A 14,175-nucleotide genomic window follows, 5' to 3' on the forward strand; every position below is an offset into this window, starting at 1 on the left:
AGCTGGATGAACACAGCAGGCCAAGCAGCATCAGAGGAGCAGGAAAGAAGAAGGGTCCAGACCCGAAACATCAGCTTTCCTGCTCCTCTGATCCTGCTTGGCCTGCGTGTTCATCCAGCTCTACACCTTGTTATCTCAGATTCTCCAGCATTGGCAGTTCCCACTATCTCTGAAACGATTCCCCCCACCCATCTGTAGACGAACCTGTTTCTCAAAATCATTGGCAGTTGAGCTATCCATGTCATCGGTATCTGCTTGCTGATGGGTGACTTGAAGCTCTTCATGCCTGTGGACCTGTGGATATGACTCTGTACTGAGGTGGTGACTCTGTTTGAATCGGTGACAGCAAAGAACCTGCTTTTTGTTTTCTCTTTCATCGTAGCGTAGTGCTGCACAGAGGGCTTGTGACGATGCCTCGTAATACTTGGTGTGTTTGTATTTTGATTTGAGCTTTTGCATGGTAATAAAGGGGTGCTTTAAGGCTACATTAGGGTCAGGCCGCCGTCCTGGATCATAGGTGAGAATTTTCTTTATGAGTGACACCATTGCCTGCTGATCGAACAATTCAGCTTTAAATTCCTTATCTGGGAACATAGTTTTGCTTAGGTTGATGGTTGCAAGCTGGTCGAGTGAATGGATGTTTCTTGTTCTGGTCTCTAACGGCTGTACCATGGTCTCCGCTTGATACTCATCTACTGTTTTCAGTGTCCACTGGTAGGTGGAATTAATTTGGCGAGCTTTTTTGAAGAAATGGTGAGTTTTGCTGGCTATTTCCAACAGGTGGTTGCTTGGGAGCCCTTGCGTCTCAACAATGTACCTGATTTGGTCATACTCATTTGTCCCAGGGTAGATAGGCCACCCAAGGTGTAACTCTGCCATAACACAACCGAGAGACCACATGTCCAACTTCTCACAAAAGGGCAAGCCAAGCAAGATCTCAGGGGAACGGTAAAATCTAGATTGAATGTATGGTCCTGTGCAAGGGAAGAAAAAGAAAACTTTATTGGGAAAGAGGCAAGAAGTGATAAAACTTGGGGGCGTTGTATTATAACAACTATACACAATTATTTAAGTTCTATTTAAGTTACAGAATGTTGAAATATTCTGAAAAAGCTTTAAAACCTCCATCATTGATAGGCAAGGGCATGGGTCCCAAATTCACTCCAGCCCGATCAGGGTTCAGGCACCAACCTGACCCACCTAATCAGCCAAAATGGCCTCCCGTGGGAGGCTGCAGCACCATGCAACTTGACCAGCCCGCTGGAGTTTGGAGCTATGGATGGTGGTGGTAAAGACTGCAATTTGTGGCCCACCCCCTGTTTACTGCCTGTCACTGTCAGCACACCGTGGAAGGATTTACAAGTTGACACTCGCCCCCCCCACCATCTGGCTGCATGATGATCATTGGCTAGCAAGTCCTGATATGGGCCATGAACCCAGAGCCTTTGGCTTAGAGGCAGCCCACTGCATCGAAGCCCTCCAACATTATGCGTGTTGACTCTAACATTCTTACATGTGAAATTTATGAAGATCCCCCCATTTGTGGGATTAACAGAAATGATGGTTACATGGCGTGAAGAGGGCTTGGCCTGAGCTGCCACAATCTGATCAAATCTTTGGGTTGAGAGCTGTTTCTTTCAATCTAGTTACGGCACACATGCTTAATGGCAGCCCAGGTCCTTTTAGCAAACTTACTCTGATAGTATCCTGTTCTCTGCAGTTTACAGGTTCAAGAGAGAGGGTTATTTCAAATATCGTAGAAACATAGAAAATAGGGGCAGGTGTAGGCCACTCAGCCCCTTCAAGCCTGCAGCATTCAATATGGTCACGGCTATCCATGCAATAACCCACTCCCGCTGTCTCTCTGTACCCCTTGATCCCTTAAACAGAGGTCATTCAAAGCAGCTTCTACATAATTGGCCCTGCTTTTGGATTACTGGCAATTCCTTTCAAGATCTGAAGAATTGAGTGATACCCAATGAACCACTCTGTGAGATACAACAAAAAGGACAAGGTAGGAAAGAAGAGTAGTTGATAAAAAATAGATGGGAAAGTGGAAAATGGTGGTGGTCAGGATTTCAGTTTCCTTTCACACAGATTGCAGAAAATAAACATGCAAGTACAGCAAGTAACTGGGAAGGCTAGTGGTATATTCACCTTGAATACAAGCACCAGGCAGTAAGGAAGTCTTGCTGCAGTGTGAGTATATCTCGGGGTTTCTATACTTAAAGAAGGAAGTACTGGCCTGAAGAGGCAGCAGTGAAGGTTCACGAGATTGAATCCTGAGATGTGACAATTTGCTATAACAAAAAATTAATTAGGAGCACACCAATACTCCTCAGATTTGAGATGAATGTAAGGTGTCCCTCTTTGAAATACATGAAGCTTTTACTATATCCCTGGTTGAAGAGTTTAGAATTGGGAGCAGTCATCTGAGGAAAAAAGGCTCATCCAAATTAGAACTGAGATAGGGACAAGTTTCTCCATTCAATGAATACAGAATCACTGGAATTCTCATGGGCAGGGAGCTGTGGCTAAATTGAGGAGCACATACTGGACTGAGATCGAATCAAAGATAGTAGGAACTGCAGATGCTGGAGAATCTGAGACAACAAGGTGCAGGGCTGGATGAACACAGCAGGCCAAGCAGCATCATAGGAGCAGAGAGGCTGACGTTTCGGGCCTAGACCCTTCATCAGAAATTGGTTTTTAAGCATTAGGGGAGTCAAAAGATTATGGAACTAGGAAAGGAAACTGGATTGGATGTAACAGCTCAGCTATCACCTTACTGGGTGATTGAAGAAGCTGTGGGGACCGCTCCTGTTCCAAATTCCTACATTCTTACCATTTTGCTTGAGCAAACATCTGTAGAAAAAAATGCATGGAGGAGAAGGGACCAGTCAGTTTGAAATTTGTGAGCATTTATTTAGACTAGAGCAAACTAAACAGGAGTAGGAAGGGCTAGTTTTTAGCACTTGGAACTGAGGTCCTTTTTAATTTTCATTTGGTTTGCACAGGGAGATGATGAGAGTCATAAAGGTTTTGTTTCTCCTCTAATTTAGCAATCAGTCAAACATTTTGGCTTCAGGAGAAGGTAGGCTTATTTGCAGCTTTCATTCAGGGGTTTTTAAGAAGTTGTAGGTAATTAATTAGTGGCTGGTTTAATCCAGTTGTCTGAAGCTGGAATCGGTTGGTTCCAGGAAGTATAAATAAAAGCTTCCCAAAGCACAGCCTTGTCTACATTGGGTACTGCTTTGTGTGAGTTTGGTGTTTGTAAGGGAGCTCAGGAGGTGATCCCTTGTTTTACTCTCGTCTTCATTCTCCTGTAGTTAACTTTTACTTAGATCCTGTAGACAAAGTTACTTGATAAGTACAGGTGAATTTTTCTGCCACTGTTATTCTAGAACTTGTAAATGGTAGAAATAGTTTATAAAAGTTACAGGATGGTCGGTCAGCTTGGCCATGTGGATCATATATCCAACGGCATTTACACTGTGTATGCCAGGCCAACACACCTGCAGGAAGTGTCATCATGGGCACAGGCTTAAAGCTGCAGCTTTCAAGGCCTGAGCAGTATCAGCAAGGCAGAGAACTGTGTAGATAGCACATGGGTTTAGGGAGGTGCTCACACTGTAGAGGCAGAACAGTACAGAGCTGTCCTGAGTCTGTGATGCTCACTGATCATCAGATACTCATGAGGGTGATGGTTCCTTAGGGAAGTGTGGCCAGTTGCAGGTTAATAACACTAGGTGCAGCTCAGCTGTACAAGGAGCAGGGCCAATGATATAGCAACAGGTAAAAAAAGGGATTCCATAGTCAGGGGGTCAGGCAAGTATTTCTGTGGGTGTGGCCGTGTCTCCAGGGGAGTATGTTGCCTCCCCTACTGCCAGGTTAAAGGATGTTGTGGAGCAAATAGGGACCATCTTTCTATGGGAGGGTGGTCAGTCAACGGTTGTGGTCCATGTTAGTAACAATGACTTAGGTAGGGATGGCAATGAGATCCTGAAAACAGATTTCAGAGATCTAGCTGGGACCTCTCAAGCAGTAGTCTCAGGATTACTCCCAGTCCCATGTGGCAGTGAGTATAGAAATAGGTGAAGTGAGTGACTGGACATGTGCATGGAAAGCTGGGGTAGGAGGATAGCTAATCGATTTTTGGGGCATTGTAACTGCCCCTGAGGAAAGTATAAGCTGTATAAAGTGGACAGTCTGTACCTGAACAGGACTAGGATAAATATCCTTGCAGGGAGATCTGTATGTGCTATTGTCGAGGGTTTAAATTAGATTGGCGGGGAGTCTGGAACCTGAGGGCAAATACAGGTCAGGGAATGGGAGGCAGAAAATAATTTACTGACTCTAAAAGACAGGTGAAGCGGATGTTAAAAAGGAGACACAGGGAAGTGGCAGCATGAAAAACATATATGTTTAAATGCAAGGAGTTAAGGGAATATAAGAACATAAGGAATAGGAGCAGGAGTAGGCCATCCGGCCCACCGAGCCTGCTCCACCATTCAATAAAATCATGGCTGATCTTTTTGTGGACACTTACCCGCTCATTCACCGTAACCTTTCATTCCTTCACTGTTTAAAAGTCTGTCTATCTTTGCCTTAAAAATATTCAATGAGGTAGCCTCAACCGCTTCACTGGGCAGGGAATCCCACAGATTCACAACCCTTTGGGTGCAGAAGTTCATCCTCAACTCAGTCCTAAATCTGCTCCCCCTTATTTTGAGGCCATGCCCCCTAGTTCTGGTCTCACCTGCCAGTGGAAACAACCTCCCTGCTTCTATCTTATCCATTCCCTTCATAATTTTATATGTTTCTTTAAGATGCCCCTCATTCTTCTAAATTCCAATGAGTATAGTCCCAGTCTACTCAATCTCTCCTCATAAGCCAACCCTCTCAACTCCGGAACCAACCTGGTGAACATCCCCTGCACCTCCTTCAGTGCCAGTACATCCTTTCTCAAGTAAGGAGGCCAAAACTGTACACAGTACTCCAGGTGTGGCCTCACCAGCACCCTATACAGCTGCAGCATAACTTCCCTGTTTTTAAACTCCATCCCTCTAGCAATGAAGAACAATATTCCATTTGCCAATTTAACTACCTGCTGCATCTGCAAACCAACTTTTTGTGAGTCATGCACAGATTCACAATGTCTTACCCCAACACACTTAAGGTGTGCTTCCCATTATTTCTGGACTCCCATGTGTCTAAAATCTAGTGATCTCAATGGCTGAATATATACAACGACTGAGAACCCAGACTTGGGCTTCTAGGGAAGAGAAATCCAAAGATTTCCAATCAACCGGGGGAAGAAATATCTTTTCATTGCAGCTGAAGTTGGATCCTGACATTGTGACACTTGGATCCCATCTTTCCAACCACAAACATTGTCCTCGTAGCCTCAAGCCCTCAAATAATTTGTTATATTTCATTGGTAAGTGTCATTTATCTGTTTGTGAGATGTTTGTTAAACAAAAATCACCTAAATGGTTTTAAACTTAAAATAAGATGTCGAGGTTTGATCAGAAGTTATAAAACACAAGTTAATTATCTCCTTGCCAAACTTATTCCTTGAAGAACATCATCAGCATTTACCATCCAAATACATTTTTTTGAATGAACAGTTCAAAGTGGCCTACGCTGATTGCAAAATTCCTTAATTCCTGCTCAAACTAATTGTCATTCACGATTGTCCTGCAATCAAGTTAAATGGTTGGGTGTCCCTAGGCAATAATAATAAAAAAAAATTAAAATGAGTACATACCTTTAATTTCCTGAATTTCAGACAATATGCAGGCTGAACCAAAATCAATCACCTTGACTTTGAAAGGAAATTGAGCCTGTTCAACCAGCATGATATTTTCAGGTTTGATGTCTGTGTGGACAATACAGAGCTCCTTCAGTTTCTGCAGAGCAATTAGAACCTGTTTGGTGATCGACCGAATGTGCTTGGTTGGCAGAGGGAGGAAATTGTTCTCCTTCTGATACTCGTACAAACTCTGCTCCAGGAGTTCGAACACCAGGCATAACTTTGTGTCATCGTTAAAGGACTCAAAAAAACGAACAATGTGGAACTTGTCTGAATCCACAGTTCCCAACATTCGCAGCATTTTTAACTCACACTTGATGACCCCTTTGCGGAAAGTGTAGTTCCTGATAATCTTTATGGCTACAAAGTGATTGGAGCTCCTTTTCCAACATTTTGCCACTTCTCCGAAAGTTCCTTTCCCTAAGACACTAATGACGTCATAGACATCAGTGTCAGAGTACATTACAGACATTTTCAAATGGGACCCCCACCTCTAACCTTCTCAGTACTCAAATAAAACTCCACTGTCTCCAACAACAGAATCTTCAGCATGTTCCAGTTCAATGGTTATCACTAGGATGTCGGAGGTGTCCCATTGTGACCTAGGTTTACCACCCGATGACCAGGGGCCTAGCCACAAGAATCCTGTTGACTACAGTTTTGTGCCATGAGTTCCACTGATGTCTGATACATCTTATCCAGGTTCAATCTTTCATTGTTTTATTCAGGACCAAGTTAAACCATTTAGGGAGGGCGTATGCAGCTTTAATATTTAAGTTAACAGCAGACAATTTGACTGCAGCTTAGGCAGCCCAGTTGAATTGACCTCAAATGGACTGCTCACTAAAGTTATTGTCTGTGACTGAATCACAGGGCAGCTACAACATTGTGGAACCGCTAGAAATCTCGCCCCATGTCTCTCTGAAACCAGGTAAGGCACACACGCACGAGAACATCAACAGTACAAATGCTCCAATTGCCACATTATCAACATGCAAGTTGTGATTGATATAATTTTGTCTCTGCCAGGGTCTTTTTTTTAACTTGATGTGGCAATTCTTACGTTAACCCTTATAACAAAAAAAAAATGGGACATGGGTATCATGCTATTGCTGAATCCAACAGATGTTTATTACAGCTCCTGTTACATTCGGACATTACTTTCACAGGTACAGTAGGATCCGGGCTAAGATTAATGGGTTACAACTGAGCAGCACACTTCTTGTAGTGTGCCATGCTTCAAGGGATCAGAGGTAAAATGGAACATGAGACATACTACACAGTGATGACATCATGAGCATGAAGATATACTGGCATCCTGTAAGAATCACACGGTGACCCCTGTTTCATTAAAGGTTACAAATTTGAAATGAAGTTAAGAGAAAGACGGGTCTCTGGAAACCCAAATACATGAATGTCCCCAGTGTAAATCCCACCTTTGCACAACACACCAGAAAGCAGTGCTGTGAAAAATCAATACCCAATCCTAAATGGCTTACAGTATTCTGAGCAGGCTTACCACAATAATTTGTCTTTAGGACACTTTCAAATATTACTCTGAATGTCGAGGACAGAGAGAGCAGCCGCAGCACTGCTTCTTCACCTGAGATTGTTCCTTTGCTCACACTCACACTGTGGAAAATAATGCCTCAACCTAATGAAAAAAACCTGCCATTTGAATGTTGCATGGACCAGTTACCTTATCTACTCTGGGCTGCATGATGACATGTTAGTGTAACTACATCTATTGGAAGTTTCTCCCCTCTTGAACTGAGCTTGCAGAAGAAGACAATCTACAATGGACGAAGACTTCTCAATTTCAAACTCTTATCCAGTAGCATGAAGAAGCTCTGAAACCCCTCTCATACCCCTGAGAGAGTACGGGAGATGTATCAAACTATACTTCCCCTAGGTTTGTAAACATACACAATGTAGCTCTGCTTCTTTCTCATAATATTCTTTTCTCAAATTATAAATAAACTAAAATAAAAGAGATCTTTAGAGGCATCTTCAGCATTGTTAGAGGGGGGTGTGGAGATGACAGCTTCACTGCTGGCCGTACAGCCACTAGATGGCAGTGTTTCATTCTATCTGGCTTTGGTCCGGCCCCATGGGATTTTTAAGGCAAATTTCTCAGTCACCCTGAATCTATATGTACACATCACCATCCCCTCACTATTACTTAAAACCATGGCAACCAGTTCCACACAAGTTGTGAAGATCATTCTCCTTAATTCAATGGTCTATTCATCTTACCTGGTTTGAATCTTTCTTTGCTTTGCTCAGGAGCAAATTAAACCGTTTAGAGACAGGGTGTATCCAGCTTTAATAAACATTGAAGTTAAAAGCAGACATTTGACTGGAGCTTAGACAGTCCAAAAGATTTGAACTCGACTGGACTGCCCACTAAAGTTATAGCTGATTGAATCACAGAGCAGCTGCAGCACATAAAAATTAGACTCTCATTTGTGGGAAGTTTGAAACGTTAACTAGAAAATATTTCCCACTTGCAACAACAATTTTTCCTCCCTGGCCAAAATATCAGAACTCAAATCATGAATTGTACTTTAGCCACTAGGTACAATGTCTCAATTTTCCATTCTTCCCTTGTTCTCTACACAGGAAGGACAACAGCATTATCAGTGAACATTCTGACCAGGCTGTGTCCACGTAATGTTAGTATTTACAGCTGGACATCCCACTAAATCAACTATGTCATCTCAATGTTTTCTCTTACTGTCTGGAAACTTAAATCAGAAGGTTACCAATGAATCACTTCCAAATTAGCCATTTGCACCTTTCAGCTAATTTGATTGGCCTCTACTTTAGATGATAAATAGAATTTTTGAGCATGTGATTTGAGTGTGAGTCAGTTTTAACTCCAAACAGCAAGTAGTCTCTTACTCAATACCATAATAGTCTGATATGTCCTGCTGTACTGAAGTGTTTGGCATCTTTCCTGCATGACACCTACCATCCCAAGGCAATGGAGCAAATCTAGCCTTCACAGATGGTTCAAAAACTAATCCCACTTAATATTACTCCTTTTTTACAAGTTTATGTTTCACTTTTAAGCTAGCTTCAGTTTCACAGCATACACCATCATTAATAACCTGATTAAAATGTAAGAATATCTTTTCTGAATTTTAATGGTGAAGAAACACACATTTATACAGCAAGACTACCAGGTGTCTCTCAGCACCTTGTTATTCATTCCTGTGATGTGGGTGTTGCTGGCTAAAGCAGCATTTACAGCCCTTTCTTATAAGTCCTGGAGAAGGTGATGGTGAACTGCTGTTTTGAACTGAAGCAGCCCCCAGAGTATAGGTGTTGTAAGGGACTGAGATCCAGGATTTTGACCCAGCAACAGTGAAAGAGCAGTGAAATTATCCCAAGTCAGGTTGGTGCGTGGCTTGGATGGGAACGTGCAGCTTCTAGTGTTTCCATGCATCTGCTGCTGTTGTTGTTCTAGGATTCGGAAGATGCTGCTAAAAGAGGCTTGGCGAGTTACGCCAATGCATTGTGTAAATAGAAAGTTACTGCTGGCTCAGTATGTCGGTGGTAGAGGGATTAAATGGTGACAGTGGTACATGGGGTGTCAATTAAGCAGGCGGCTTTGTTCGGGATAGTGTTGAGCTTCCTAAAGTACTTGCCAGACAAGTGGAGAGTATTCCATCACACTCCTGGCTTGTGCAGGTATTAGGGAAGACAGGAGGTGAATTAGCCATGACAGAATTCCCAGCGTCTGACATGCAGTTGTAATCACAGTATTTCTGTGGCTGGTCCAGTTCATCTTCAGAGCAATACTAACCCCCAGTATGTTGATCGTGGGTGATTCAGTGATAATAATGCTAAGGGATGATGGTTTGGTTAGATTCTCTTTCGTTAAAGATGGTCATTGGCACAACACAAGTGTCAGGTAATGTTACTTGCATTTTCAGTCCAGCCTAGATGTTGTCCAGATCTGGCTGCACATGGATAAAAACTGCATTAGTATTTTAGGAGGTATGAATGGTTCCAAACATTGTATAGTCATCAGCAAACATCCCTGGTGTGTGTTTGCCTCCTGATGTGGCAACACTGACATTATCTCCTGTGCCATAAGAAACTGGGCACGGACAGTGTTGTCTGAACAGTCCAACAGACATTACAGCGAGCTATTCTACACAAACATTAGATTGCAATTGAGTAGCATGCTTTCTGTAGCATGTCATGCTTCAGATGGTCCCATAGTAAGATGGAGTATGAGATCTTTGTAGCATCAGGCCAAATAGTATCATACTTCGATAATATAAGAAAGTCTCTGAAAGATACACTGACTTATTAAATGTGAGACATAACACAACATTCCCCTTTTAACCAAAGATAAAATCTTACCTCAGACAGATACATATAGTTGTATATAGACAGGTGCTATTAATTTGAAAGTTATACATACAGGTAGAACAGAGTTTATAAGACAAACATTTCAAACTTCAACATAACACTTCAGAGGTTTAACAAGCCTCCTCAATGGTGATCAGGTAGCCCTCTGGAGAAGTACATGTTGCTCTCTGTTGTATTTGTTAAACAATTTAGTTGTCTTGCAGTCACTCAACATCATTTCACATGATTGAGTAGGAGATCTTTATACCTTATTGTCAAATGCTCTGATACAGTGGTGATACTGCGAGCACATCTCTGAAAGGTATTTTGACCATAAAACATAATACAACAATCCCCACTTCTGACCTTACGGGAGAAGGGTCATTGATGAAGCAGCTGAAACTTTTTGTAATTGGACACTACCCTGAGGAATCCTTGCATTGATGTCCTTGACCTGAGATTGTCAGAATCACAGCTCATTGGTAATACTGGACAAGTCAGATCAAGGGTCAGACCTGGTTTAATAAGTTGGAAATTTTGTCTTTGCTATTTGACACAATGGTCAGTCACTACAGCCTCTGTGAGTATGATCAACACAAGAACATACAGGTTTATTAAGGACAAAAGGAAATCTCTAACTGCATGACATTATAAAAGACCCAGTGACATAGTCTTATTACAAATACCAGGGGGGAAATAAAAACCCCTTTTACCCTCTCTAACAGCCTCATAAATATTCAAATCTTGGTGAAGGATGAGCTGGCTTCCACTTTAAAGTTCTTTGTTTAGTTGGTGCAGCTGTAATCAGTTTCTTAATAAATTTCACCCAATGCTTTTCTTCAAGGATTTCAGAGAAAGAGACATTAACTAAACAGACTTCTAACACAGCTCATTTATTCCTTAACCTCCTGTTTGACAGCCTTCTGTTTTGGCAGCTTTTCTTAAGCCACTCAGTGAATTCTTTCCTTCTGCCTTGACTGTTTTGAAGACTGCTAAACTACACGTCAGGTATTTTCCTCGTGGAATCAACTGCTTCTTTCTGAAAGAAACCTACACAATCACTGCCCTTCTGCATGGTTCTAGTTTTCTAAATGAAAACTTGGTTTTTCTTTCTGTCTCCCTATATCATAGGACACCTTGCTGCTAGGCAACATCCAGTGTTCTCCCTCTTTTGTATCTTCATTTTCTGAAGCGCTGAAGTATTCATCTCATTCAAATGCAGGTAAATGAATTTCCAGACAGCTTGTCATTTCTCCCAAAACTCAAATATGAAATGAATATTATGCCCTTTCCTTCTTAACACACACACACACACACACACACACAGAAAACATAAAAATACATATCAAACTTAAAGCTAGAATGGTTGTTCAGTTTAGAACCCAAGATTCTAAATAATTGTAATAATAAGATATCTTCAACCTTCAACACAAGCTGATTGGCCTCCAACAACCACAATGATCTTCTTTCATATTAGTTACAGTCCCAGTTGGGAGAAATACCAAACCCTTCTGAATTCCCATTGACTGCATTTTGCTCCTTGATGTCACTCTTGTTCAGATGGTACTGGTTTCAAAGACGATCAATCTTGCCTTTGTAGTTCAGCTCACTTTTCTATGTTTGGACCAATGCCGTAAAGAAAAACTAGCTGTCCTTGAGAACATGGTGCTGAGCTGCCTTTTTTAATCGCTGCAATCCATGTGCTGTGGGTAGACCCACAATACCCTGAGGGAGGGAATTCCAGGATGTTGACCCAGTGACAGGGAAGCAACAGTGATATATTTCCAAGTCAGGATGAGAGTCAACTTGGAGGGGAAGTTGAAGATGGTGGTGTTCCCATGTATCTGCTGCCCTTGTCCTTCGAAATGGAAGTGGTCGTGGGTTTTGGAAGGTGCCATCTAAGGAACTTTGGTGAATTTCTGCAGTGCATCTTGTAGATTGTACACACTGCTGCCACTGAGTGTCAGTGGTGGAGGGAGTGGATGTTTGTGGATATGGTGCCAATCAAGCGGGCTGTTTTGGCTTGGATGGTGTCAAGCTTCTTGAGTGTTGTTGGAGCTGCACTCATCCAGGCAAGTAGGACTTAGATACAGGAGTAGGCCATGTGGCCCAGTGATCCAGTTCTGCTATTCAGTGAGATTGTGGCTGACGAAATGGCCATGTCATCTCTACTGCCCAATTTCCTGCTTTCTTGATTCCATTCTAGTCAAACTAGTGACCACTCAAACATTCTTTACTGGGCCCCATATTATCAGGTTTTCCAATGAACTCCACCCCTTTCAAAATCTACTGTCATCACCCACATCCTCTTAACTCCCCGACCATGCAAGCTACCACCTCATTTCCATCTCCCTTTCTTATGCCTCCTCGTTGTCACTTCTCAAACTTGAGTACATCTTTTCCAGGATTTCCAGGATCCCCTGGCCACAGGGGACTGAAATAGACTTTGTTAAAGTTATAAGTGACATTGTTTGTCCCCGAAGGGGCACTGTAGTAAAATAAAACACAGACTAATGGGAGGTGACAAGATGTAAATGGAAACTTGGTAAATTGAAGTAATACGCTCTGAGGGCACTACAGCCCCCATGGTGCCCACCAGTCTGTGCAGGTACACACCATGTACTCACTCTCGATAGACACCTGACCATGGGCGTGACCACCAAATAGGGGCAGTCTCTCTGACCCCTTCCCTGGCCTACTACCTGCACCTATTAACGGCCTAACAGCAAGCCCACCAGCATAATGACCCTTCCCCACATGCATTGCCTGTGAATCAGGAGCAGGGGGAGCTGACGCACAACTGGGAATTTAGCAGCAGCCCCTTCAAAAGGCTAAAGTGGGGCTGAACATGAAAACACTCAACGTGAACATGGAAGGCTATTTCCACACCCCTCCCCCTCCCCCATGCCACAAAAATAACATGGGCCTGGGACCTTGTGAACTGAATTAATCTACTGTTATAAGGAACTGCTCCCTGCACCCCAGATCCCTTATTGTAAAGGGAAGTAGCCTTTTGTACAGGATCCCACTGGGGATCTCTGTCGGAGGAGAATATGTTACAACAGGGCATGTCCCTGGTGAGGGTGTAAAGTGAGGGTGTGCAGCAACAGCCTGTACAAGAAACAGGAGGAATTTTCGAGATGGCTCAGACTGTGGGATACAGGCGGGTTGTTTTCAGGCTGATTCACTTTATCTACTGAAGGGCTGACTGTATACTCCCAGTTGTCTGAATGCCAAACAACATTGTAAGAACGTCAACATCAGGTACCTCCAAGTTCCAGCTTCAATACCTTCAGAGAATACTCCCTCCTTTGTTTAGGCATCCCTTGGCACGTTCATTGTCTTTAACAGCAAGTCCTGTAACGGCAGGGCCCCAGTGCAATTAAAATTACCATGAGGCGAAAGCTTGCTTCACTGAGTGAAGGAGGTGGAAACATAAGTGATAATTCATTGCAAATAAAACAAAGGTCAATAAAATTGACTACCTTTGGTAGTAAAATTGCTTTTGAATAATTAGTTTTCAGAATTTTCTTTTATTCATTCACAGGATGAGGGCATCACAGCTCGGACCATCCTTAATTGCCCAAAGGGCAGTTAAAGTCAATGACATTGCTGTGGGTCTGGAGTCCTGTGTAGGCCAGATTGGGTAAGGATGGCATTTACCTTTCCTAAAGGACAATCATTTCACAGACATCATTAGACTCTTAATCCCAGATTTTTAGTGGATTCAAGTTCCACCATCTGCCATGACAGGATTCAAACCCAGGTCCCCATAACATTACCTGCGTCTCTGGTTTAACAGTCCAGCAATAATACCACTAGGCCATTTCCTCTGCTACTGATGAAATACCAGAGCGTCAGTGTGAAAAATGGAGGGAGCACCCTATGAAACCTTGGAACATCACCAGGAAAGCATTACCAACCCAGGTGAGAGATCAGTATGTGCTTTCTTACCCTGTCACACTTATTAACTCTCCCAAACAAGAGTCCACTAA

The 14,175-nt window shown here is 42.7% G+C and overlaps 1 protein-coding gene across 1 annotated transcript in view; it reads right to left on the reverse strand.

The window, feature by feature from the left end:
- The window catches only part of LOC109931770 (homeodomain-interacting protein kinase 4-like), a 22,423-nt gene extending 16,136 nt beyond the window's left edge, over positions 1-6,287 (reverse strand). The window contains exons 1-2 of the mRNA XM_048603633.1: positions 5,771-6,287; positions 205-974 (exon numbers count right to left, since the gene is read on the reverse strand). Of these exons, the coding sequence (XP_048459590.1) occupies positions 205-974; positions 5,771-6,287 (1,287 nt within the window). The remainder of the gene's footprint in view (positions 1-204; positions 975-5,770) is intronic.
- Between the last annotated feature and the right edge of the window lie 7,888 nt (positions 6,288-14,175).

Source organism: Rhincodon typus, chromosome 12 (genome assembly GCF_021869965.1).
Source record: "Rhincodon typus isolate 14 chromosome 12, sRhiTyp1.1, whole genome shotgun sequence".
Classification (NCBI taxonomy): Eukaryota; Metazoa; Chordata; class Chondrichthyes; order Orectolobiformes; family Rhincodontidae; genus Rhincodon; species Rhincodon typus.